The sequence below is a fragment of the Pimephales promelas genome, chromosome 16, assembly GCF_988280905.1.
Source record: "Pimephales promelas chromosome 16, fPimPro1.hap1.1, whole genome shotgun sequence".
In the NCBI taxonomy this organism is placed as follows: domain Eukaryota; kingdom Metazoa; phylum Chordata; class Actinopteri; order Cypriniformes; family Leuciscidae; genus Pimephales; species Pimephales promelas.
In genome coordinates, this window is record NC_142784.1 from 9,060,548 (window position 1) to 9,085,541 (window position 24,994).

Genomic DNA, 24,994 nt, shown 5'->3' on the forward strand with positions numbered 1-24,994 from the left:
ATTTCACTGTAATTGCCATAAATGATCTAAATCACTGTCTGTCATTATCTTGCTGCCAGTGCCTGAGCCATGGGAGCATAATAAGAGGCTCCACTGAATGAGCCATTGATTTAGATGAAGACAATTTGACTCTGGAGATTTCAGAGAGGCAAGTTGAATGGCTGCTTCTCTTCCCAGGTGTTTGCATACGCATGACAGATTCAGGAGCACTGTAGCTGCCAGTCTGTTCTCAACTCTTTGGTAGTAAGACATGACTTTTTTGGCTCATGGTACTGTAGTGGGATGTCTTGGTCCCATGGCTAATGATTCCAGCTGGTGACTGAAGAGGAACCCTTAAAGGGGGAATTTCACGGCTGGCAAAATGGATGATGCAAAATGACTGACAAACAAATGGGGGGATAGACACTTATATTTATCAGTTAGGGGTGTAACGGTTTACAGAAGTTAATGTACCTCGGTTTTGGGGTCACGGTTGAATGCAGGTTTTGTACAACAAGACAAAGCAAGAAATTGGGGCGTCCCAGATCCGGCCCACGTGGAAAGATCATCTGGTCCACATGAAGCGTGGAATAACAGGGAAATGGTAAATGGACTGCATTTATATAGCGCTTTCACAGACCCAATGGCCACCAAAGCGCTTTACATTTTGCCTCACATTCACTTACTCATTTATAGACCGACGGCGGTGTCAGCCATGCAAGGCGCCATCCAACTTGTTGTGAGCAGCTGGGGTTAGGTGTCTTGCTCATGGACACCTCGAGACTTAGTCAGGTGATTGAACCAATAACCTTTTGTAGACAACCTACATGAACCACTGAGCCACTGCCACACCACTGGGAATGTTGGGTGGCTTCTGTTTGCCAGATCTTGGCCACAAGCAGGCCATAGCAATGCCACATGTCAGCCAAGAGCAAAGAAACAAACCAGAACTGGACTGTATCTGAGCCACAAAATCTGTCATTTCAGCCTTAATAAGCCTGTTAACAAGCAGAATCGCTGAAGGAAAGAAAAGATTGGAAAAAGAGATGAGCCGAAGCACAAGAACTACAACTGACTTAAGACACAGCCTTAGAATAAATCAACTGAAGTGAAAAGAAGACATTAAATCTGTGAAGATCTCAGCAGAGGAGAATTAAACGACTCCACAAACAGCATTACCAGCTTCACTTATTACTAACCAGACTGACTTTATTTCTGTCAGATGTCTACAGAAGTTTTTATTGAGAATTAACAGGGGTTTGAGTGTTTCATTAGTCACCATAACAGTGATGAATTCCCATGGCTTGGGGTTATTTTATATTTTTATGTTTTTTTAGATCAAAAATAGTCATAATTTAGAAATAAAAGGCATTTTTACTAGCCTGGTTTTAGCCTCTGCTTTGAACGCTCTGTTTGAAGGGGCGTGTCTGCTGTGGGATTCAGTCTAGCCGCCCACTGCTGTGATTGGCTGAGATGCTTGCATATGAAATAGCTATGTATTACATGTGAAACTCTCTCGAATACTTTTACTACAGCTATTATAAATTTTTACTATTACAGCTATCGAGATTACCGAATCGTGAGAAGTTTTTAAAGCATTTAGATCTATTCCCATCACATAAAATGTTGCCGTGATGAGCATTGAGCAAGAAGAGGACAGTCTGTTGATAGCAAAAATGAAGATCTTATCATTGCAATGCAGTTTCTGCACTCTAATGCTTTCACAGATGCAAACACAAAGATGTACATACAGTAATTGCGTCATTGCGCGTCATTGATTTCACAACCAGTTGTCCAGATAAACTTGCGCTTGTGGAAAGATTGCTCATTGATCACTTTCTCTATATAATTTGTTGTTAATTTTAAATAAGATTATTTTCATCCTACTTAAAGAAATGATGTGAAGTTGATATTTAGTCACTGGTTTGACTTACTGATGAATAAAAAGTATTGAACGATTTTGAGAGAAACATTACTTGTCTGAACTTGAACAATTAGGCTAACGTACACATCAGAAATTGTTGCTGGGTAGTTCGATTGATTTATCATCAGACGTTCACTGAGAAATGTTTGGACCATATACAAAAAACTTTGGGAAGTTGTGTCGGGGCATTTCCAGAGAAAACTATACTGTTATCTCTGTGTAAACTACAAAAACACAAACACGTTTTTTTGTGAAAACGGTGATGTCATGCGAATACGAGTTACATGTTCAGTCTATTGGCGTGTGGTGTGTGTGTTTTTTTTTTTTAAATGACATGCCGACTGGTGGCCGAATACAGCATTTTAGTCGTTTTCTTGGATTAGTGTGAATGGGGATCATTTGACAACGTTGTCTTCTGTTCCATTTTTAGTACATCATTGTCGTGTAAACGTATATCAGTTAGTCTTTGAACATTTGTCTTTTTTACTTGATAATTGTTGTATATGTAGCCAGAGATTTTACCAGTAGCTTATAGAGCTGGTAAGTCCCGCCAATCCGTAAAACTCCAAGTGGACCTCTAGGTTGAAAAATCGTCAATGCAAGTGAATGAGAGAAAATAATTATTTTCTGATCTCGTTCGAATTGTGCCATCAATGTGAACATATGTTGTCTGTGAATTTTTTTATACAATTTCTCATGTAACGAGTTTGACAGTATATTGATTATTTTTACAATCATTTTACTATAAACACTTCTGCAGGATCTCCTATTGAGAATTTAATATCATTATTAACTATAATCACTTATGATTATCATAGCAGGCTAATATAAAGTTATTCTTATTGCACATACAGATTTTTTGTAATGTTTAAAAAATATTGAAAAATGTATTCTCAAAAATCATGTACAGTGAGTGGGAACATTTTCCCATGCTACTAACGTTGCACTGCAAACAATAATCATTTTTTGTTGTAAGTTGTAAATAAAACATATTGTAAAGTCAGTGCCCTAAAATGGTCATTTGCATTAAAAAACTATTTAATTTAATTAGAGCCATACCATTGAGTGTGTTAAAAGGCATCATTCATTGCCAATGCGACTGTTTCTTTCACTGACTGCCAATGTGCTTTCAGGGTCCATTTCTCTATTTTTTTGAACAGTGCCAGCTGTACCATGGTAACATAAGTGACCATCACTGATTTTTTTCATTCATTTACCATATGCTGTTAAAAAAAACAGCAATCAGGATATTTGTGGTACCAATAACATTGTGGAGAGTGAAAGTATCTTAACGTTGTTTTACATGACCTTTCATAACTCAGGGAATTTTAGACCAAATTGAAAATGTGTTTGTATTCATTCACAAATGATAAATAAACACAAATGTAAATAAAAAAAGAGAAAGAAAGAAGTCTCAAACCACACTTTTTGCAAAAACAGTAATAATAAAATGAAGATGGAGGCTTGTTCTTCCAGTGAGGGATATTTCAAATGATTTAAAATCTAAATGTTAAACATAGTGGTTGAAGACGTCTAATATTAAGTGAGACCACTTTTTTAGTTCACAGAAACTAAATAAAGCAGAAGTTTTGAGAGCTGAATGCTCTTATCACACTCTTTTTTAATGAATTTATATGACATTTCCAGCAATGCATGATTTATTGGATAAAGATTTTAATGTTAATGTAATAATTTAAATGTTAAAAACCTTTTCTTGACATAATTTGTCAATTTGAGGCCACCTCGAGTGGAGTTAATATTGTGAAACTAATACTGTGGTCTCTTTATATCAGTTTTCTACAAAACATTTTGTACATCAGTGCCATTAAAACCACTTCAAATTTGTCCTCTAATGCTAAAGTCATAAATATCCCTCAAACTTGTGTTTTTGAAGCCACTAATGGTTCACACTCACTGCTCTAATAGTAAACAGCTCTTTTGCTAACTGCCTGTAAGATCCCCATCATTACACACTTCTTTATCATATACCAAATTGCTTCCTCTGAAAGCTTAACGTCCATTAATGAGGACACTCCTCTAATAAGGATGTAAAGTTGAGAGGATATGCTGGTGTCCAGAGGGATTTCTGGAGACACCACAGCTAATTTACAGCAGCATTAGGGCTTAACAGAGAAGAAAGCAGGGTAATTTAATTGAAACCCTTTAACTAGAATAAACATGCCTGTAGGCTATCACTACATAGGACACTGAAAAGACAGGCTGAGAAGCTTTTGAGCCTCACCTGGCTAACTTTAGCCTTGGTCTGCTAGAGCAGTTTAACAAAGGCTTTAGAGATAGGATCCACGACACTGTGTCCCACAATGCAATGTGCTTGATTAGACCTTCCATTTCTTATGTCACAAATGAATACGAGTTTTAATGGAGATTTAAATGGTTAGTTCACCCAAAAATGAAAATTAAATCACCCTCACGTCATTCCAAACCCATAAGACTTTTATCATCTTCAAAACAAAAATGACGATATATTGAATGAAACATGAGATATTTTTGTTTCTATACTGAAAGTCCATTCTAAAATGTTGACACTTCAAAAATTTCATAAAGAAATCCTTGTGCATCAAGCGATTTAACCTAAGTCTTTTGAAGACACGCGGTTGTTTTATATGGTGAGTAAAAATAAAGTTGGCTTTTATTCACAAATAAACATTAATCAATGCAAATAGAGCATCAAATATGGTGAATTTAAGCATAAATGTGCATGCTTGACACTAATGAGAACTAATGTGGTTTGTTATTGCGCATCACGCAAACACATTTGAGCTTCCGCAAAAACCAGTGAGATTTGTTCGCACGCATTAAGATTTTTTGTTCATTCTCAGTACGTGACATTAGGATAAGTAATTGATTACACAATTTTCATTTTTGGTGAACAGCTGTCACATAGCTGTGGCTTAAGTGAAGCGCACAACAAAAAGGAATTGAACTTAACAGTCCTATAATAAACCCAACAAATAACGCAGGACATCAGCGGAGAATAGTGTTGTCAAAATATTCGGTACTTCAGTACCAAGTCGGTACTAACATTTTTTAAAGGGGTCATGAACTGGCTTTTTAAATTTTATTATATTGTTGTCTGAGGTCAACTTATGACATTCGCTTGGTTTTTGCATTCAAAAACATCAAAATCTATAAGTAATAGGCTCTTTTGTAGGCTCGGTTTTTATGGGCGTCTCTCACTGAAGACTTGGAAGTAAACGCCCACTGCTGTGAGTGGATAGCATTTTTGCATATTATAATGAGTTTCAACTCACCCGTCGATGCACGTGGGGGAAATTGTTTTGAAAACGTCCAATGTTGTAAAATGGCAACCGGAATGATTCGCCCATACATGTTCGACCCAGAGTCCGTATGTTGCACCATTCCTGTCAGATCCAATACAGACGGCACAGCACCGTTCTTTACTCTTAATCGGTCTGAAAATCCAGTCTTGTTTACAAAACAATCTTCAGTGAAATGAAGCGAACAGACGGACAACGTTTTACCCTCATCTGCTGGAACATCACTAAAAATAAAGTTTATCCATGCAGTCCTATTGGAATCCAGAGGAAGCTTCTGCAGCGACTGTCGTCTTTCACAACCAGGCACTGCACAATATTCTGTATTGCTCGGTAGATCGATCCGGTTTGTCATCACGAGTTAGGCCTATGTTATTTAGCTATGCGTGTAATGCGCGAATCGGTGGGCGGGGCTAAACCGGCCGTGTTGAAGTAGGCATTGATCTTCTCCTGCGGAGGTGGTGTTTTATCCTCTTTCACGTCATAGTTCCCCACTTTGAAAAACGAGTCGTTTGCTGAGTCTGGTGTCAATAAAAGCTTTTATTGGACTAACAAGAACGTTTTCAGTTCTGAAACTTACAGGATATTCTTATAATATGATGAAAATTTGATTTCTCATTTTATCACCCCTTTAAACGTCACGGTACCAAGTATCGTAGGTACCTAGTACCCGGTCAAACCCGGTTCTGGATGCGCATATAAAGACATGATTCATGATTCCATTCATCTCCGAGAGTCACTTCATTTGAGGAAAACTATCGTCATATTATACACGCATAGAAATGTAAAGGTCTTCGCGTCATTTTTGCTGTAAAAAAGTTATTAAATTAGTTAATTCATCTATACAGCAGCTCTGGAGAAAACAGTGATGTCATCGTTCATCTCAGGGGTGTGTTTTCCAAAAGCATCGATTGCCAACTATGGTTGCAAGTTCCATCGTTATCAGCATAGTTCAACGAGTTGTTGTTTCCCAAAAACAGTTCTAATGAACATTCGCAAACAGCATCGTGAAGTTGTGTGGTTGGAATGACAGCTCTCGACCTGTGGTTAGAAAAGCATAGTTTCTTGTTTACATGACATGTGGACTTGTCCGTAAATCCGTATCTCTAGCAAAATAAGCAAGCTGACATTCAGTACAACCTGTGTCTTTTATTTAGAATACATACAAATGTCATTTACATATTTGATTTTGTCAAGAGATTTAAAGCACCGTTTTTGAAGAGTGCCCATGCACGCATATTCCTACGACGTAAGAACGAGCCTGGAAATAGAGGAAACTGAGGCCCTGTTTACATGAGAACGCTCGCGGGTGAAAACGTAAAAATATTTTATCGGATGTGCCTTTAGTTTACACGGCGACAGCGTTTTTCGGGGCTTAAAAACGCAAAAAAGTGAAACCACCCTCCAGAGTGGAAATTTTTAAAACGCTCCACCGCCGCGTATCTGAGTAAACGGTAAAAACGCAAAGCTCTGCTTGAGAGTGAAGGTTGTACGCCGGCGCGCGGGCTTGGTGTTGTTGTAGTATGCACTCTTAGCCGCCTGGAGTGCATACTACAGTGAATTTCACAGACTTTTGCGTCACCATCTGCACGCAAATTTCACACCCAAAACGCTCGTCTAAACGCAGAATAAAAAGTGTTCAGTTCTCATATAATGATGTCAATGCAGGCAGTGAGGCAGATCAATATTATTGTTGGATTATAAGTGTCCACAACTAAGCAAGCCAAAAGCCAAAGTGGCGAGGAACCAAAACTACATCAGTGGCACGATGGAGGAAAAAAAACCTTGGGATACACTAGGCTCAGTCTGGGGCCAGTTCCCCTCTGGACAACGAACGAACAATGTATGATTATGATTCATACTAAGAATAAGGGCAGACAAACAGGAACATAACCAACGGAAACTCAACAAAACAGAACATGATCTTGTCATCTACTTGAAGACTAATAATAATTATATTGAAACATAATTAGATTAAAGATGCAGATTTATTTTCAAGGTTTCTTTTACACCTTTCACTAAATTGAGATCATGTCACATTGTCAGTCTGTTTTGATTTCTCAGTTCTGTCAATTAATTCAGTTCTGTCTTTCTCCTCCCCCTGCCTGTTTGTTTCTATGGTGTTTGATAGATTGTTAGTTGCGTTCAGGTGTGTTAATTTGCTCTTCAGTTCTATGTAAATCCTGTGTCTGGTTCTTGTCAGCTATTAACATTACTTGTTTTGGTTGTTCAGTTCCCGATCTGGTCCCTGAGTATCCGTTTGTTAAAGTTTGAGTTTGTTTTTTGTTTAATAAAGCTGCTGCACGTACGTAGATCCTGCTTCTATGACCTCTGCTACTGGTTGTTCTATTCTGAACATAGACAGTATCTCTGTGTATTTGACTTTATTTTTTATTTGTTTCTTCTGTTGTTGTTTACAAAAGGTGCAACATGACATCATGACTTTTGCGTAAACATATACGCCACTTTCGCGCCAGGTGGCGTGTTATCTCTACGCATTTTGAGCTATCCGCGTGTATGCGTATATGTCTACGCCATTAACGTCCGCGTCATTCCGCGTGTCTGTACACGCAGTCAAATCTCCAGTCATAAATGCCATTAACCCCAGTGACGGTTAAGTTTAGGGATGGGGTTGAGGTAAGTCATATCTTTTTCTTTCCTAGGATGGTAAGGGAACAGTCATAAATGCCATTAACCCCAGTGATGGTTAGGTTTAGGGACGGGGTTGAGGTAAGTCATATATTTATTTAACGTTAAGTCAACAGCGTTCATAAACACGCTGAAAGGCGATTATGCGTCTTGATAGCACGCCAAAAATGGAAATACGAATTGGCGTGTCATACACACGCTATTTCATGAGATCAGTCTGAAAGGTGGCATACTAAATCTTTGTCCAGAAAGAAAACAGCTCATTTCGTTTAGGCCATATACAAACAGATAAAATGCCTTCCGTAGGCCAATCAAATCAGCACAGGCTGATTTACGACTGAATTTATTGTTGTTTGCTGTAGGGTGCTATCTGTGAAAGTAATGAAGTAAAACTGTGAGTGAGGATCTAATAGATTTGGTATTATTTCAGACTGAGCCACTGAGGCAGTCAATCTTTCCACAAAGGCAAAACGATGTCTTGGAAAATGAACAGTACTTCTATGTAAGATAACCTGCTAATGGTTTCTGTGCAAATGCTGCAGATAAGGTGGCCTTTTTAAAGCTGTTTGACTACTTAATGGCACCAGATATTTGAGTACATTTCTTCTTCTTCTTTTTTTGTGGAAGACTTTTCACAATACACAAAGCAAATATTGATTTACTTTTGTCACTGGGTGATGATACAAACATCATACAAACATGAGATTTGCTATATTGCATCGCCATACATAAGTATACAAAATGTAGGCTTATGTGAATAAAGTTGTAAAACCCACCAAGTTAAGCTAACTCATTTCATTTGAGGAAACCGATTGCCTCAATTCATATAAATTTATATATAAAAACAAACAATATTTATGAGTACTCTGAAATTATTTCAGTTGAGTTCACTAAAAGTAGATATTGCAAAGTGATTATTTAAGTGATTGTTGACCATTAATGATGAACACCTGCTGTTAATATCACTGTAAGAAAAAGAAACACAAGAACTACTTCTGACTTCCAACCACAATATTAGATAAAATCAACTGAAGATAAAATATGTTTAAATCTCTCAAGATCTCAGCAGAGGATTGAACAACTCCACAAACGGCATTACCAGCTTTACTTATTACTAACCAGTTTGACTTTTATCATGCGTCTACAGAAGTTGCAATTGTGAATGAACAGAGGTTTAGATGAAGATGATTTATTGTTTAATTTAAAGACACCATGATAGTGGTCAGTGTTTGCTTTAGTTGGGCTCTTGATCCTCTGTCTGTTGTAACTGAGTGTTTATATAAGACATTTGTTATGGCACAAAAGCCAAAAGAAAATTTAGTTTCAATGATGATTTACGGAATGATGAATCATCATTTGGTGTCTTGATTCTCTTGATTCTGATCTTTTCTAGAGAATAATATCTGATTAAACAGGTGATAAAATAACTTGTATTATTCATTATAAAATAACTGCGATTCTGCTGCAAGCCCCATTGTTGTTTCAATCAATTTTAACAACCTCTATGGTATCCTGCTGCCTTAAACAAACATCAAGAATCAGTATATGAATCTCAACAATGGTGACCATTATTAAAATCGATTCATTCTGCAATGCATGCTGGGAGCCATGGATAAGGTTTGTTTTATGGTAGTACCCAGTATGCATTACTGTATGAATCGTTTTTCAATGGTCACCATTGTTGAGATTCATATGCTGATTCTTGATATCTGTGTTAGTTTTGGTAATTACATTTTCTGTAAAATCTTTCATATTGTATGAACTATAATAGTTGTAGAATCTATTTTCAAATACAGCTAATAATATAATCAGAGATTAGACTCTGAACAAGATCAGGGAAAGTGATGACTGTCATCATCAAACATTGACCATCATAATCTGATCATACTTTTCCTTGACTTTTGTGCAATACCAAATGTTTCATAAAACGCTCAATTGCAGCAGCCAAAGAAAAACTTGTACTCAAATGTCAAGGGTCAAGAGCTCAACTTAAGCAAACACTGATCTTTATCATGGTGATCTTAAACCATTTTTTGTGTTTCTCTTTCCTTCAGTGATTGTGCATGTTAACAGCAGGTATTCATCGCTAATTATCGCTAATAATTGATGATTGATTAATCAACTTAACTATATATTTTTTATTCAATTATCATTCTGGGATTTAGAAATGTTCTCATTCAGTTTGAGTTCTGTTTCAGTCATTCAAGCCTCTTCAAGTTTCAGTCTCAGTTGAGTGCAGTGAACCCAATTTAATTGAGTAAATATTACTGTTAGGTTTTACAGTATGTACATTTCCAACTTTATATATAGAGCTTTGCGATAAAATAGTTTACATTTTGCAACGGCATAAACAGTCAAGCAGTTGAGCTACACTAAATCTCACTAAATGTGAGAATATCCTACTTTTTATGCAAATATACAGTATAGTCTCAATCTGTAGTGTTTCTGTTCAGTTTTTCAAGAATTCTTAATTAGTTTATGGGTAATTCCTGTGTTTCTATTCCTAACATTTGTCGCCATGGATATTCATTGAATTACTGATTATCTTATCACACACCTGTTCCCTATTTGTTAATTAGTTCTCTGTGTACATAACACCCTCAGTTTCTCTTTTGTTTTGTTTAAGATATAGCTGCGCTATAATACATTTTGCAAAGATATAATCATGGCTGAGATTTACTACACTATATAATACATATATCCCTGGACTTGAGTGTATTGTATGTTTTTGGATAAAGTTGGATATACTGCTAAGTTGGAGATATTAACTCATTATTTAGACATATTGAGAATTTCAAAACCTTAATAACAATTTGCCTAAAATGTACTATTTGGTGATGTGTATCACTGTCATGGTTAGATCATGCATAAATATGACAAGGTTAAAATTCATGACTCAAAGCAAGTATTTTTGTTATACTGGTTGAAACTCTCATCACATCCTTTACAGATACTTCTATTCTTCAGATACTTCTTACAGATACTTGTACTCTTCTTTACAGATATCACTATTTCAGTGATACCTGTCAAAGGGTAATTTAATGTATGCTACTTATGTGTCACTCTTGTATTTCCACAGGGTGTTCAAGAAGGCAAGTCCGAATGGAAAGGTAATATATCACGTTAATTTTGTCCCTCCTTCATGTCCACTATTGTTTAGAATCTGATACTTTAAAGGTTTTCTGTCAGTGTCTACAGCATATAGCCTGATATGAAATGGTTATGTCTGAACAACCACAAATATCGAGCAACAAAGAATCTCTTGTTCCAAAATTTGATTTGATTCTTGTGATGGTAAGACCAGACTGATGGGTACCAGCTCAAAACGGCTGTGCGGTTAGCATTTAGCCTAGCCTGGAGTCTATATCATTAGCAGGGAGACCTGTGGTGCGCCACAACAGTCCTTGAGCAGGAAGCGGGCGTGGGGCGAATATGAAAGAGGGGCATGTGACTCAGTATCCAGCCTTCTGCAAAGCTGGAAAAGGCTTTTCTAAGGATCAGCACAACACAACTATATGTAAACATATATTTTTTGAATGGTACAAATTGGTCTTGATCAAAATGCACATTTAGTAACGTAATACTTAATAAAAGCATTTATTTTGATAAATTGAATGAAAGATAAATATTAAACTGTGCATACGCAATGGTGCAAATTGGCATTTTGGCTCAGTTCAAATTGTTCTGTGTTTGAATTATGCTGATTTTAATTATATGATCGTCTTTTCAGCTAACTGTGTACCTTGGTAAGAGGGATTTCGTTGACCATGTGGACCTTGTGGATCCTGTCGGTAGGCAAAACGAATCGCAATCTTAAATTTTAGTTTAACTTTACAGTATATTAGTAAACATGTTACATTGTAATTTCTTTGTAATTAATAAGTTTGTGTACTTCATTTGTAATTACTTATAAACTGTTCCCTTACAACTTATCCTAATTATACCACCAAACCTGTCCCTAACATTACCCGTATTTGACCTTAATAGCAGTAAAAGACATTAACACAATTATTCTGTATTAATCCAAAAAACAACAACACAATTTTACCTTTTAACTTTGTAAATAGTTGATGAATTCAATTTAAAAATTAAAGTAATAAAGAACAATAATTTCATAGCTAAGCTGTTATGCAGCTGACATTTTACCCCTAATCTATCTTGTTCCTATTGCAGATGGTGTGGTTTTAATTGATCCAGAGTACTTGAAAGAAAGAAAAGGTGAGGAGCCTTTTTTCTCTATTTTTTAAGAGCCATGGTATAGCAATATGTTATTTATGTGGTCTCATAAAAAAGCAATGGGTTTATACCACAGTTGTTCCTCCTAAACAAGATTTAAGTGCCTCTATTATGCTTTTTTCGGATATTATATATCATGTAGTGTGTTAAAAGCTGTTTGTGAGTGTAAAAGGTCTGCAAAGTTTTAAAGATGAAAGTGCAGGATAAATCGAGTTTCTGAACTGACTGTAATTAATCGTTATTAATTCCAGCCTGTCTTACTGCTCAAACGTAATTATGTGGGGTTGTAACAAATCTCCATAATGCCAACCTATGGTCTTCAATGGCTGCCTGCAAACATAGTCTACTTTGACCCTTACACACTGTTGTTGTAGCTGAGTCTGGAAGAGTTTGATCTGTGTTGTCGACATGTCGAAAAGACTATGTTCTCTGCACTGTCAAAGCAAATCCACTTTTACATGCACTTCCAAAGGATGAGGAATCTGGCTCGAATTGATATGGTAAGACCAACATCATGTACTGAGGAAGGGCCATCTGACCAATCCGAAAGGAGTAATTTAGAGAGGCTGAATCCTTTATCCTTTCAGACACTGTGAGAGAAGATGTGATGCTACCAATGTAGATTATGAGAAGTGTTTTTGACCATACTTGAAACCCTATTGTAGGAGACCCCCAAAAAAGTAAGCAAACGTATAAAATAACATAATGGAGGCGCTTTAAATGAAGAACAGATCGTTTGCAGAAGTTCCTTGATGCACAGATGTTTCTCCTAAGAAGAAGACCATGTTAATCGCACATTCAGAAGAGGTTTCAGTTACAAACCATACTCAGATTTTAAAGATATCAAAGTAGCTCTGTACACTTAGTCTATGTCAGTAATTGTTCCATTTGTTGCTGGTTTTCTTTTATTAGGAACTGGGAGAACAAAGTTGACTGTAAATCCATTAACTAAACAGTTAATGTTATTAATTCTCCCACAGTTTTTGTGACACTGACGTGTGCTTTCCGCTATGGACGGGAGGACTTGGACGTTCTTGGCTTGACGTTTCGCAAAGACCTTTTTGTGGCCAACATCCAGGCATTTCCTCCCGTGCCTGAAGAGAAAAAGGGCTTGACACGTCTACAAGAGCGATTGATAAAGAAACTTGGAGAACATGCTTACCCCTTCACCTTCGAGGTGAAACTTCTTTATGATTTCCTTAATATAATGGCAACTATGTTATGTTATTAGGTCCCTTCATCCCCATTTCAATCTCAAATTTAAATGTCAAACCTTTACTCACAGATTACTCCGAATTTACCCTGTTCTGTCACGTTACAACCAGGGCCAGAAGATACAGGAAAGGTACATTTTCCTGCAAATAATGTTTTATGATGTTTTTTTTTTTTATGGATATACGTAAAAAGGGCTATTCAGAATTCTGCACTCTCCAGAGTAATATTTTCTTTCTTCTTGTCTGCAAAGGCCTGCGGGGTTGACTTTGAAGTCAAAGCTTTTTGTGCAGAAAATGTTGAAGAAAAAATCCACAAAAGGTATAACCTTTCACAATGGCACCCAACTGAATAACAGACACACATGTTTGCAACATTGTTGGTATGTGTTTTTGAAAAACGTATGCTACAGTTTTTTTTATCAAGGTGACTATCACTGTGCTGAAGATAGCACAGCCGTTACTTTTTAAATAAAGTGAGACAGGGGCATAGGAGCAATTCTGATTCTGATTCAATCGTCCACCGAACCACAGGCTCTACTCTTCAGGACAATGGGAACTCCAAAAACTCACACATATCAGAAAATCTTTTAAATTACAAAATAATAGAACATTAAACACTAACAGAGCTATATACACTCACCGGCCACTTTATTAGGTACACCTGTCCAACTGCTCGTTAACACTTAATTTCTAAGCAGCCAATCACATGGCGGCAACTCAGTGCATTTTGGCATGTAGACATGGTCAAGACAATCTCCTGCAGTTCAAACCGAGCATCAGTATGGGGAAGAAAGGTGATTTGAGTGACTTTGAACGTGGCATGATTGTTGGTGCCAGAAGGGCTGGTCTGAGTATTTCAGAAACTGCTAATCTACTGGGATTTTCACGCACAACCATCTCTAGGGTTTACAGAGAATGGTCCGAAAAAGAAAAAACATCCAGTGAGTGGCAGTTCTGTGGGCGGAAATGCCTTGTTGATGCCAGAGGTCAGAGGAGAATGGCCAGACTGGTTCGAGCTGATAGAAGGGCAACAGTGACTCAAATAACCACCCGTTACAACCAAGGTGGGCAGAAGAGCATCTCTGAACGCACAGTATGTCGAACTTTGAGGCAGATGGGCTACAGCAGCAGAAGACCACACAGGGTGCCACTCCTTTCAGCTAAGAACAGGAAACTGAGGCTACAATTTGCACAAGCTTATCGAAATTGGACAATAGAAGATTGGAAAAACGTTGCCTGGTCTGATGAGTCTCGATTTCTGCTGCGACATTCAGATGGTAGGGTTAGAATTTGGCGTCTACAACACGAAAGCATGGATCCATCCTGCCTTGTATCAACGGTTCAGGCTGGTGGTGGTGGTGTCATGGTGTGGGGAATATTTTCTTGGCACTCTTTGGGCCCCTTGGTACCAATTGACCATCGTTGCAACGCCACAGCCTACCTGAGTATTGTTGCTGACCATGTCCATCCCATTATGACCACAATGTACCCAACTTCTGATGGCTACTTTCAGCAGGATAATGCGCCATGTCATAAAGCTGGAATCATCTCAGACTGGTTTCTTGAACATGACAATGAGTTCGCTGTACTCAAATGGCCTCCACAGTCACCAGATCTCAATCCAATAGAGCATCTTTGGGATGTGGTGGAACGGGAGATTCGCATCATAGATGTGCAGCCGACAAATCTGCGGCAACTGTGTGATGCCATCATGTCAATATGGACCAAACTCCCTGAGGAATGCTTCCAGCACCTTGTTGAATCTATGCCACAAAGAATTGAGGCAGTTCTGAAGGCAAAAGGGGGTCCAACCCGTTACTAGCATGGGGTACCTAATAAAGTGGCCGGTGAGTGTATATTAAAGGGCACCTATTATGCCCCTTTTTACAAGATGTAATATTGGTCTCGGGTGTCCCCAGAATGTATTTGTGAAGTTTCAGCTCAAAATACCCCACAGTTAATTTATTATAACCATTTGAAAATGTCATTTTGGGGCCTGTTAAAAATAGAGCTGTTTTGGGGAATACGACCTTAAATGCAAATGAGCTGCATATCCCCGTCCTGCCTTTGGATGAGGGCGTAACTCGATACCTATGGCAGTCGGTAAGTAGAAGGGCTGAGAGTGAGAGACCCGCTGTTTTGAATGTCATTCAGCCGAACATGTTTGAATCGGAATATATAAATAGTCTCTGATCAGACCCAGATGATGAAGAGACTTCGGAAGAATAAACACAAATGAGAATGGACCTGTTCGTCTCGGTATGGTTATTTGATACATTTATGCACTTATAGAGTTGTTATCGGGTCCCCTTTGAAATTATGGATGTGCAACACACACACAAACACTAACGTTGGCGCAATTTTTTGAAACTATATACACATACTGTGATAAAGTTTGCTATGTACAAGCGAAATTACATTTATGCGAGGGCGGGGTCACAACCACACTGTCAATCAAACCCCTTGCTCAATTCCACGTCACAAAGGGCTGAATCTTAGAACAGCTCGTTCTGAGACAGTGCATATGATTTATTGAGATTGTAAAAAAAAAAAAAAACACTGGGTGGATTTTTATCATTCTAGGGTGGTTTCGCTCACACACTGCCAACACACATTTATGTTCAATCACCATGTAAAAGTGAATTTCCTATAATAGGGGCCCTTTAATATCAAGGAAAAGCACTAGTTTCCCATGTATAGAAATGTATTATGTAATTTATTGCATTATATTTTGCAGTATATTCCCATTTTTGTTCCATAAGTGTATTACTCTTGCTCACACTCATAAATAGTCTCATACCATTTGTGCCATGTATATAAATGATACTTTAAAAAGGCGATTTGTTGAAGAAAGATTATGGTCTAAATGATCCAGAAAATCACAGAGATTTATTAAATAGATTGCAACATATATTTTTGTTGAAGTCAATAAATGTCACAAATTATGATATGGTTCTCCTATTACTGGCCCTTTCACAGGAATTCAGTGCGTCTCGTCATCAGAAAAGTGCAGTATGCTCCAGAGAAGCCGGGCCCGCAGCCAATGGCTGAAACCACTAGGCAGTTTCTCATGTCAGACAAACCATTACACCTGGAGGCCTCACTTGACAAAGAGGTGGGTTTGTGTTCAGCTGCTCTGAATAAAATGAAATATCTGACGTTTGATTGAGGAAAGGCAACAGCAGTAGGATTTACGGCTATACTGACATACATCTACATCTAGTGATGGAAAAAGGGCATTACAACTGAAATGCTGTGGGTGCAATGTTATGTACAGTATAGTAGGATACTAGAACTATTATTAGTTAGTAGTATCTAATAATATATATTAGAAATATCTGGCATATGAAAATTCATTCGATTTATTTACAGACTTGACGTATTAAATCGTATGCCTTTTGTAAAATAAAAATAAAAATTCACAAATAAGATAAACAGTATCACAAATATTTAGGCCTAAATTTAATATTTATATACTTGAATTGTTTATTCCATTTAGAAAACGCAGTTTTAACATAGACAAAGTATATAATCATTAATAATCTTAATGTGATGTAAATGAGTAGATAATAATAATATAAATTTTTTTTCAGAAACACAAACTTTTTGGGAGGGCCTGTGCTGCTGTTAACAATTCGTTTTGCTGTTTGCATGATGCTGTATGTGCATAATGTCTTTCAGATTTACTATCATGGTGAACCAATTAGTGTCAACGTCCATGTCACAAACAACACAAACAAGACAGTAAAAAAAATGAAGATTTCAGGTCATTCAGTTATTTATATAGATGGACTTTGTATTTACATCAGTGTGTAGTTAAGAAACTTTTGGCAATAACACTTATTTCTATTCTAAAACGTTGCAGTGCGTCAATATGCTGATATTTGCCTCTTCAACACTGCCCAGTACAAGTGTCCAGTGGCGACAGAGGAATCAGAGTATGTACACTGCAAACTAAACCATACGCTTAATCCGGATGAGAACACACCTTAACATCTGTCTCATTTCTCTCTGCTTTGTGCCGTGTTAAAGTGATTTTGTGGCTCCTAGTGCCACGTTTTGCAAAGTATACACTCTCACCCCATTCCTGGCGAATAACCGAGAGAAACGCGGCTTGGCTCTGGATGGCAAACTCAAACATGAAGACACAAATTTAGCATCGAGTACATTGTAAGTATAATCTCTGATTCTTCCATTTGAAAGTGTGTTGTGTTTCTTGTCATGTTTATTAATTCACCTTTCCATGGCATTGTTGTCATTAAAGGTTAAGAGAGGGAGCCAATAAAGAAATTCTGGGCATCATTGTTTCTTATAAGGTGAAAGTGAAGCTGGTGGTGTCCCGCGGAGGGTAAGTTTGCATTTTACTCATGTGTTTTACAATTTGCTTAACAAAAATGTACAAAGCACTTGCCAGGAATTTAATGGCAAGGGCCATTGGATGTAATTTGGTCAGGGCAAGAAGTGGCATGGGATTTTTAATAACCACAGAGATTCAGGACCTTGGTTTAACGTCTCATCCAAAGGACGGGTTGATTTTTATTTTTAAACTTATGATATTTATGTGGTTGACCATAAATTTGGGTGGGTGGGGGGGATGGTTCTCTTTTACTATCCAATGAGGCCACGGGAGAGGATTTGTAAATGGGAGTGATGCGACTAAAAATTACGCTGGTAGATCACATGATAATGAAAACATAGCGGATGTAGTTTGTCCAGATTACAATCTTACTATACATATTCCATAAGATACAGAACATACTTTTTAGCAGTAAGGAAGTAATTACTTATTCAAACTAAGTACCTACTCAAGAGACTATTCGATTTTCGGACGCAGCCTCTGTCAATGTAACTGAGTTTAGCAGAGAGGAGGACAACTCAAAAAACATTTAGAAAGAGTAAAAATCTTGTTACATTATTAGTCAAATTGCTTGGAAAAGTATTTTTATTTTAGACCCAGAGTGCATGACCATAAAACTTGCACTAATGCATTAAGGGGTTCAAGATGACCCATACTGGTTCAGTGGATTTTTTAAAAGAAAATGTATTTATTTTTTATATATTCATGTACATATACAATAAAAATGTAATTCACTATAACAGTATATATTTATTAACATATACAGTTATATATACACAGTATAAATATTTATATATTAAGGGTTAGTGATACAAAAACAACAAAAATATTTTCCTGAACCCATGACCAACAAATATGTACTGTAAATGAGGCACAAACATGACTTAGAAAGAATACATAGTTCCCGTTCAGGGAACTTCGAGCTGCGTGTAATCGCAACGGGAACGCCTTTGCGTGTGTGCGTATGAAGCACGTATGAAATCAGTCCAATGGCGAGACGGAACGTCATAGGCGGGGTGACGTATCGACCAGGATACTATAAAGCACACCAAAAACACAAGCGCGACAGCTTCTGAAGTCTTCAGCAAGCGCTCTTTGTGATATCATATCAGTCTCTGTCCATTAAGTGTTTTTGTCTGTCCTTAGAGATTTCTAGGCAGGAGTTTTTCACATTAAAAAAAAAAAAAAACTAAAAAGACACGATCATTATGGCGAGCGAGCAGCAGTTTAGGAAGTGTGTTCCTCCCTGCCCACGATACATCACGGGTGGGGATACACATGACCTGTGTGTTGCTTGTCTGGGAGTACAGCATGCTCAGTCAGCGCTCGAGGGAGCTGGCTGTGAGCATTGCGAGCGTCTGCCCATGAAGACGCTCCGCTCCCGCCGGGCTCTCTTTGAGGAGAGTGGCTCGGTTCGCGCTCCCCGCGGTTCGGGTCCCGCTGCTGCCGAGGCACGGCGAAGGCTTGCATCGTGGGGATCGCAGATGGATCTGTCAGCGGGGATGGAGACGAGTTCCTAAGGGACTCTATCTCTGCCCTTACCTGACAGATCCGGCACCTCTGATCGGGCGGGGGTCCGCGATGCGGCTTCTCCCGCTCAGGATCAGGCTCCATCACTGCAGCTATCCAGTTCCTAGGAGCTGGATGTTGTGAGTGTGGACACTGTGGAGACAAGGGACTCGCCATCCCAGTCTCCAGCACAAGAGGAGCTAATGGAGGTTTTAACTCGTGCAGTACAGAAGCTAATCATTGAGTGGCCAGCAGAGAAGCGTGAATCTAAAGTAAAAAATGTAAACTAGATGAGCTTTTTCTTTCATCTCATTCATTACCTCCACGCCGGCATTTACCATTCTTTCCAGATCTACACACTGAGGTGTCGAGATCTTGGAACAGACCAGTTTCTGCTAGAATTTTTACCCAGCAAACATCGATGTACTCTAACGTCACTGGGGCAAAAAAGTAATGGGTACGGGATGGTGCCGAGGATGGAGGAAGTGTTGGCGAGCCACCTTTCTCCTGATACGGCATTGTCCTTTAAAGTGCCGGCGTTGCCCAAGCCGCTTCGAAATACCTCGGCGCTGGTGGGCAAAGCTTATTCGGCGACGGGACAGGCAGCCTCATGTCTTCACACTATGGCTATTCTTCAGGCTTACCAGGCAGATATACTGAAGGATATTAGCGAGGGGGAGGTTATAAGCCCGGACACTATAAGAGAGCTACGTCAAGCAGCTGATATTTCTCTCCGTGCCACCAAGGAGACGGCCAGATCAGTCGGAGAGGCATCTTTGGCTCAATTTGTCCAATATGAAAGAAAAAGAAAAAGCTTTCCTTCTGGATGCGCCGCTGTCTTCTGCTGGCCTCTTTGGTGACTCTGTAAATTCGGTCATCGAGAGGTTTCAGGAAGAAAAGAAGCAGGCAGCGGCGCTCCAGAAATATCTCTCCCTCCGGGTGCATGTCTCCGGGGCTGCTGGGCGGGAGCAGCCCCGCCCGTCGTCTAGCTCCTCGCACAGGGCGCAACAAAAGAAGAGTGTCGCGTCTTGCGCTCCTCCCCAGCAGAACTGGGCAGAGACGCAGCGCTCTCAGCCGAGGTCTTCCAGGGACAAAACTGATTTGTGGACGGTTATTGTCGCCAGGAAGGCCTCGTTGAAGAAGCCCTGACGCCAAGGGTGCTGTCAGGGTGCTGAGGGTGGTCCCCACCGTGAAAGAGAGGTGTTCACCGTTGTATACGGTGCCCGTTCTTTTGCAGTGCCCCAGCCTGCGGGTGGGGGCGTGGTCGGTCCCGGTGAGTGTTTTCCCGAGGGACGCTCGCCGACACAGAGGAGCGATTTACAACATCCAGAGGCCAGCCTTGAGAGACTGGTACCCCTAGTAGAATTTTTGGCGGAATGGAAAAGTCTTCCAAATGTGTCTCAATGGGTCCTGCAGAACATCGCAAGCGATCCAGATCGCGCCCGCCTCACTTTCGGGGGGTTTTACCCACAGTGGGGGCCCCCGAGCAGGCTCTGTTTATGGAACAGGAGGTGGAAACGCTGTTACTGAAGAGAGTCAGGTTATTACAGCCGATATTTCATCGTTTCGAAGAAGGATGGGGGGTTACGTCAGATTTTAGATCTGCGCCTGTTAAATCGTTCTGTGGGGAAACTCAAGTTCAAAATGCTTACTCTCAAGCAGATCATGTCACAAATCAGATCCGAGGACTGGTTTGTCACGATAGATCTAAAGGGCGCATACTTCCACATTTCCATCCTTCCATAACATCGGAAGTTCCTGAGGTTCGCTTTTGGGGGCGAAGCGTACCAATATCGGGTTCTTCCGTTCGGCCTAGCTTTGTCTCCTCGAACCTTCACGAAATGCATGGATGCGGCTCTGGCTCCGCTGCGGCTCCAGGGCATTCGCATTCTGAATTATATCGACGATTGGTTGATTCTGGCTCAATCGGAGCATCAGGCGATTCGGCATCGAGATGTCGTCCTCGCCCATATAAGAAGGTTGGGGTTGAGACTCAACACCAAGAAAAGTGTGCTTTCTCCGGTACAGAGGACCACTTTTCTGGGCGTCGTTTGGGATTCAACGACAATGCAGGCTCATCTGTCTTCTACCCATATAGCGGCGATCCTCGCAGCTGTCAGGCAAGCGAAGCTAGGCCAGTCACTCACGGTCAAGGATTATCAGAGAATTCTGGGTCTATTAGCGGCAGCGTCCAACGTTATTCCCCGTGGCCTGCTGCATATGAGACCGATACAGTGGTGGCTCAGAACCAAAGGGTTCTCCCCGAGGGGAAACCCATTCCGCACGATCAGGGTCACGCGACGTTGCCTCCGTGCCCTGGCTATGTGGAAAGAGACTTGGTTCCTATCCCTGGGACCGGTGCTGGGAGCTCCGTGTCACCGTGTGACTATAACAACGGATGCCTCCCTCACAGGCTTGGGGACGATCATGAGTGGTCGCTCAGCCCAGGGTCTGTGGCAGGACCATCTCCGTCATCTGCATATAAATTGCTTGGAGATGTTGGCGGTGTTTTGGGCTTTGAAACACTTCCTGTCAGACCTGAGGGCCACCATGTGCTCGTCCGGTCAGACAACACATTGGTGGTCTCTTATATAAACCATCAGGGGGGCCAGCGCTCTCGCCCTCTGTACAAACTGGCTCTCCAGATCCTTTTGGGGTCCCAGGGGAAACTTCTTTCTTTAAGAGCGATGTATATTCCAGGTTATCTGAATCAGGGAGCAGACATCCTGTCGAGGCAGGGGCCGAGGCCCGGGGAGTGGAGACTCCACCCCGAGGTGGTGGAGCTCCTATGGGAACATTTCGGTCGTGCCGAGGTAGACCTTTTTGCATCCAGTGAGAATTCACAGTGCCCGCTGTGGTTCGCTCTAAGTCCACCAGCCCTGTTGGGGGTGGATGCGATGGTACAGGAGTGGCCGAGGTCACCCCTGTACACTTTTCCCCCGATTGCTCTCCTCCCAGGAGTTCTGGAGATTTCCTCCAGTCCAGAGCTCCGTCCACGAGGAAATTGTATGCCTTGAGGTGGAAAATGTTCACCTCTTGGTGTGGAGAGCACCAGTTGGACCCAGTTAACTGCCCGGTGTCGGCGGTGCTGGAATTCCTTCAGGAGCGTTTCTCCACAGGATTATCCCACTCCACACTGAAGGTGTATGTGGCGGGGTTGTCAGCTTACCATGTCCCTTTGAGTGGAGCTTCTCTCGGGAGACACCCACTGGTAATCCGTTTCCTGCGTGGTATTTTGAGGCTGAGGCCAGCAGTGCGCACGAGGGTACCGACATGGGACCTTGCGGTTGTTCTGGAGAGGCTCTGCCAAGCACCGTTTGAGCCCATTGAAGATGTCCCTGAAAAATTGGTCACCTTAAAGACCATCTTCCTCCTAGCCATCTCTTCCCTGAAGAGGATAGGAGATATTCAGGCTCTGTCGGTTTCTCCCTCGTGCCTTGAGTTTGCTCCCGGTATGGCGAAGACCTTTCTCCTCCCTAAACCGGGGTACGTTCCTAAGGTCCCAACAAATGTTGTCAGGCCTATCGTCCTGCAGGCCTTCTGTCCTCCTCCGTTCCGGACTTCAGACCAGGAGAGGTTAAATCTGCTCTGCCCTGTGAGGGCCCTGGATGCCTACGTCCACAGAGCTGCCCTGTGGAGAAAATCTGAGCAGCTGTTTGTCTGCTTTGGACCTCCTAAGAGAGGTTGTCCGGCAGGTCAGCCTTCCCCTTTGGCTGTCCGTGCTCATTCTACTCGGGTTATGGCTGCCTCTAAGGCATTTGTGTCAGGAGTTCCTATTGGTGACATTTGTGATGCAGGGGGGTGGTCTTCCCCGCACACATTTGTGAAGTTCTACCATGACTTTAGCTCCACTCCGGGAGTGCAGGTGCTTTCGTCAGAATATGCTTTGTGATCTCACACTACGGACACCTGCTCGCATGGCGGCGTTGGTATTAGCGTTCCCATTGCGATTACACGCAGCTCGAAGTTCCCTGAACGGGAACGTCTCTCGTTACGTATGTAACCTTAGTTCCCTGAAGGGAACGAGACGCTGCGTGTCCACGCCATACTCCCAGCATGCCCGTGAGCACTTGCTTCAGTCTTATCAGAAGCTGTCGCGCTTGTGTTTTTGGTGTGCTTTATAGTTTCCTGGTCGATACGTCACCCCGCCTATGACGTTCCGTCTTGCCATTGGACTGATTTCATACGTGCTTAATACGCACACATGCAAAGGCGTTCCCGTTGCGATTACACGCAGCGTCTCGTTCCCTTCAGTGAACTAAGGTTACATACGTAACCAGAGACGATTATCAAATAATTTAATAAGTGAAAATCACACACTAACTGAACAATTTGAGCCTCTTTATGCATTCTAGGGTTAAATTAAAATGACTTTGCTGAGTCGATATGACACACCAAATCAATAATGCCTTACGCTAATTATTTTAATACAGTAAGATCATGTTTAATTGTTTTTTCCAGACTGCTGGGAGATCTTGCCTCAAGGTACTGTGCTATTTTTGTTCATTCCCTGTTTCTGTGTAATGTGTGTAAATGTTTGACACCTTCACTTTGAAACCGGATTAAAGCTGTTCCATTACTAAGACTGCATGACCGTAAACTGAAGAGTGTGTCTTACACAGCCCATTGTGCATACTATAGATTCCTATAAGTAGCCAAGCTTTTGGCCAGAAACACAGACAGGCTCAGACACTTGATAAGATGCCATCAATTACTGGACCATTTGTGCTGATGCTTTTAGGCCTGTGGTTCCAGCACTCTGTTAGCACCGCATGAGTGGTGGGATTGAGGTTTAGGGGCAGTGTTGGCTGGCGTTTATTTGGTTATCATGTCTACTGGATGCATGATTTGTGTTTCCCTCTCCAGTGATGTTGCAGTCGAGCTCCCCTTTACATTAATGCATCCCAAACCATTGGAGGAATCGTTCTACAGAGATGGTATTTGCCAGACTGCCTTTTATCTGCTTTCATTTGTTGGTCTAGTTATGATTTATTTTTAGTATGTTCTGGCACCTAAAACATATACTTTCACTTGTACAGGAAATATAAATATATATTTTTTGAGTAACATATAAAAATATAATCAAAATGTAAATATTTATTAAAAAAAAAAAGATATACTTAAATATAAGACTTTTAAAGTTCATGTCCTAAGTACTGAATTCCAGCTTTAAAAATCAATGCAGAAGAGTCCAAAGTTAAATATTTTTTTATTTATCTGAACAATTATTGCTTTTTTGTTGTTTGGTTGAAAAGGTGCCAGCGGGGGAAAATCAAAAATAATGACTGTTTTCACAAATAAAAACATCTCTATGTGCGGAGACCTTATAAATGGGGTTTACAGAGTTTTATTTAAATTGAGAAATGGAAGTATATTACCTATAGAGTTCAATTCAATGTTAATTTCTGTAACCTTTCTGTTCTAGCCCCAGAAAACGATGCCCCCATTGACACAAACCTCATTGAATTTGACACAAAGTAAGTGAAATTCTTGTTTAATTGGATTTTAAACTACTAAAATGCTTTGAGCTTTATAGTCATAAATATAGTTATAGTTTATAGTTACACATATGTCTTTGGATGGTGGTTTAATTTAATGTATTCATTTATTTTGTTTAATCAAAAATTCTGTCAGTCATATACACTACCGGTCAAAAATTTGGAATAATTAAGGTTTGTCATGTTTTTGTAAGAAACGCTCTGCCACGTCCGGGCCAAGGGTTTTTGAAGGACTCAATAGGTTTTTCACACTGTAGTTAAAAGGATGCACAGTAGGGTGCAGCAGACCGACAGAGCCGAGCCTCTCAGTGCATCAACCCATTTAAGGTGGG

The 24,994-nt window shown here is 40.3% G+C and overlaps 1 protein-coding gene across 1 annotated transcript in view; it reads left to right on the forward strand.

The window, feature by feature from the left end:
- arrb1 (arrestin, beta 1) overlaps positions 1 to 24,994 on the forward strand; it is a 53,352-nt gene that overhangs the window by 23,189 nt on the left and 5,169 nt on the right. Inside the window, exons 2-15 of the mRNA XM_039666421.2 lie at positions 10,928 to 10,958; positions 11,579 to 11,639; positions 12,022 to 12,066; positions 13,065 to 13,261; positions 13,370 to 13,429; positions 13,550 to 13,617; positions 16,278 to 16,413; positions 16,980 to 17,064; positions 17,164 to 17,236; positions 17,331 to 17,468; positions 17,563 to 17,646; positions 23,626 to 23,649; positions 24,031 to 24,101; positions 24,590 to 24,641. Coding sequence (XP_039522355.1) covers positions 10,928 to 10,958; positions 11,579 to 11,639; positions 12,022 to 12,066; positions 13,065 to 13,261; positions 13,370 to 13,429; positions 13,550 to 13,617; positions 16,278 to 16,413; positions 16,980 to 17,064; positions 17,164 to 17,236; positions 17,331 to 17,468; positions 17,563 to 17,646; positions 23,626 to 23,649; positions 24,031 to 24,101; positions 24,590 to 24,641 — 1,125 coding nt within the window. The remainder of the gene's footprint in view (positions 1 to 10,927; positions 10,959 to 11,578; positions 11,640 to 12,021; positions 12,067 to 13,064; positions 13,262 to 13,369; positions 13,430 to 13,549; positions 13,618 to 16,277; positions 16,414 to 16,979; positions 17,065 to 17,163; positions 17,237 to 17,330; positions 17,469 to 17,562; positions 17,647 to 23,625; positions 23,650 to 24,030; positions 24,102 to 24,589; positions 24,642 to 24,994) is intronic.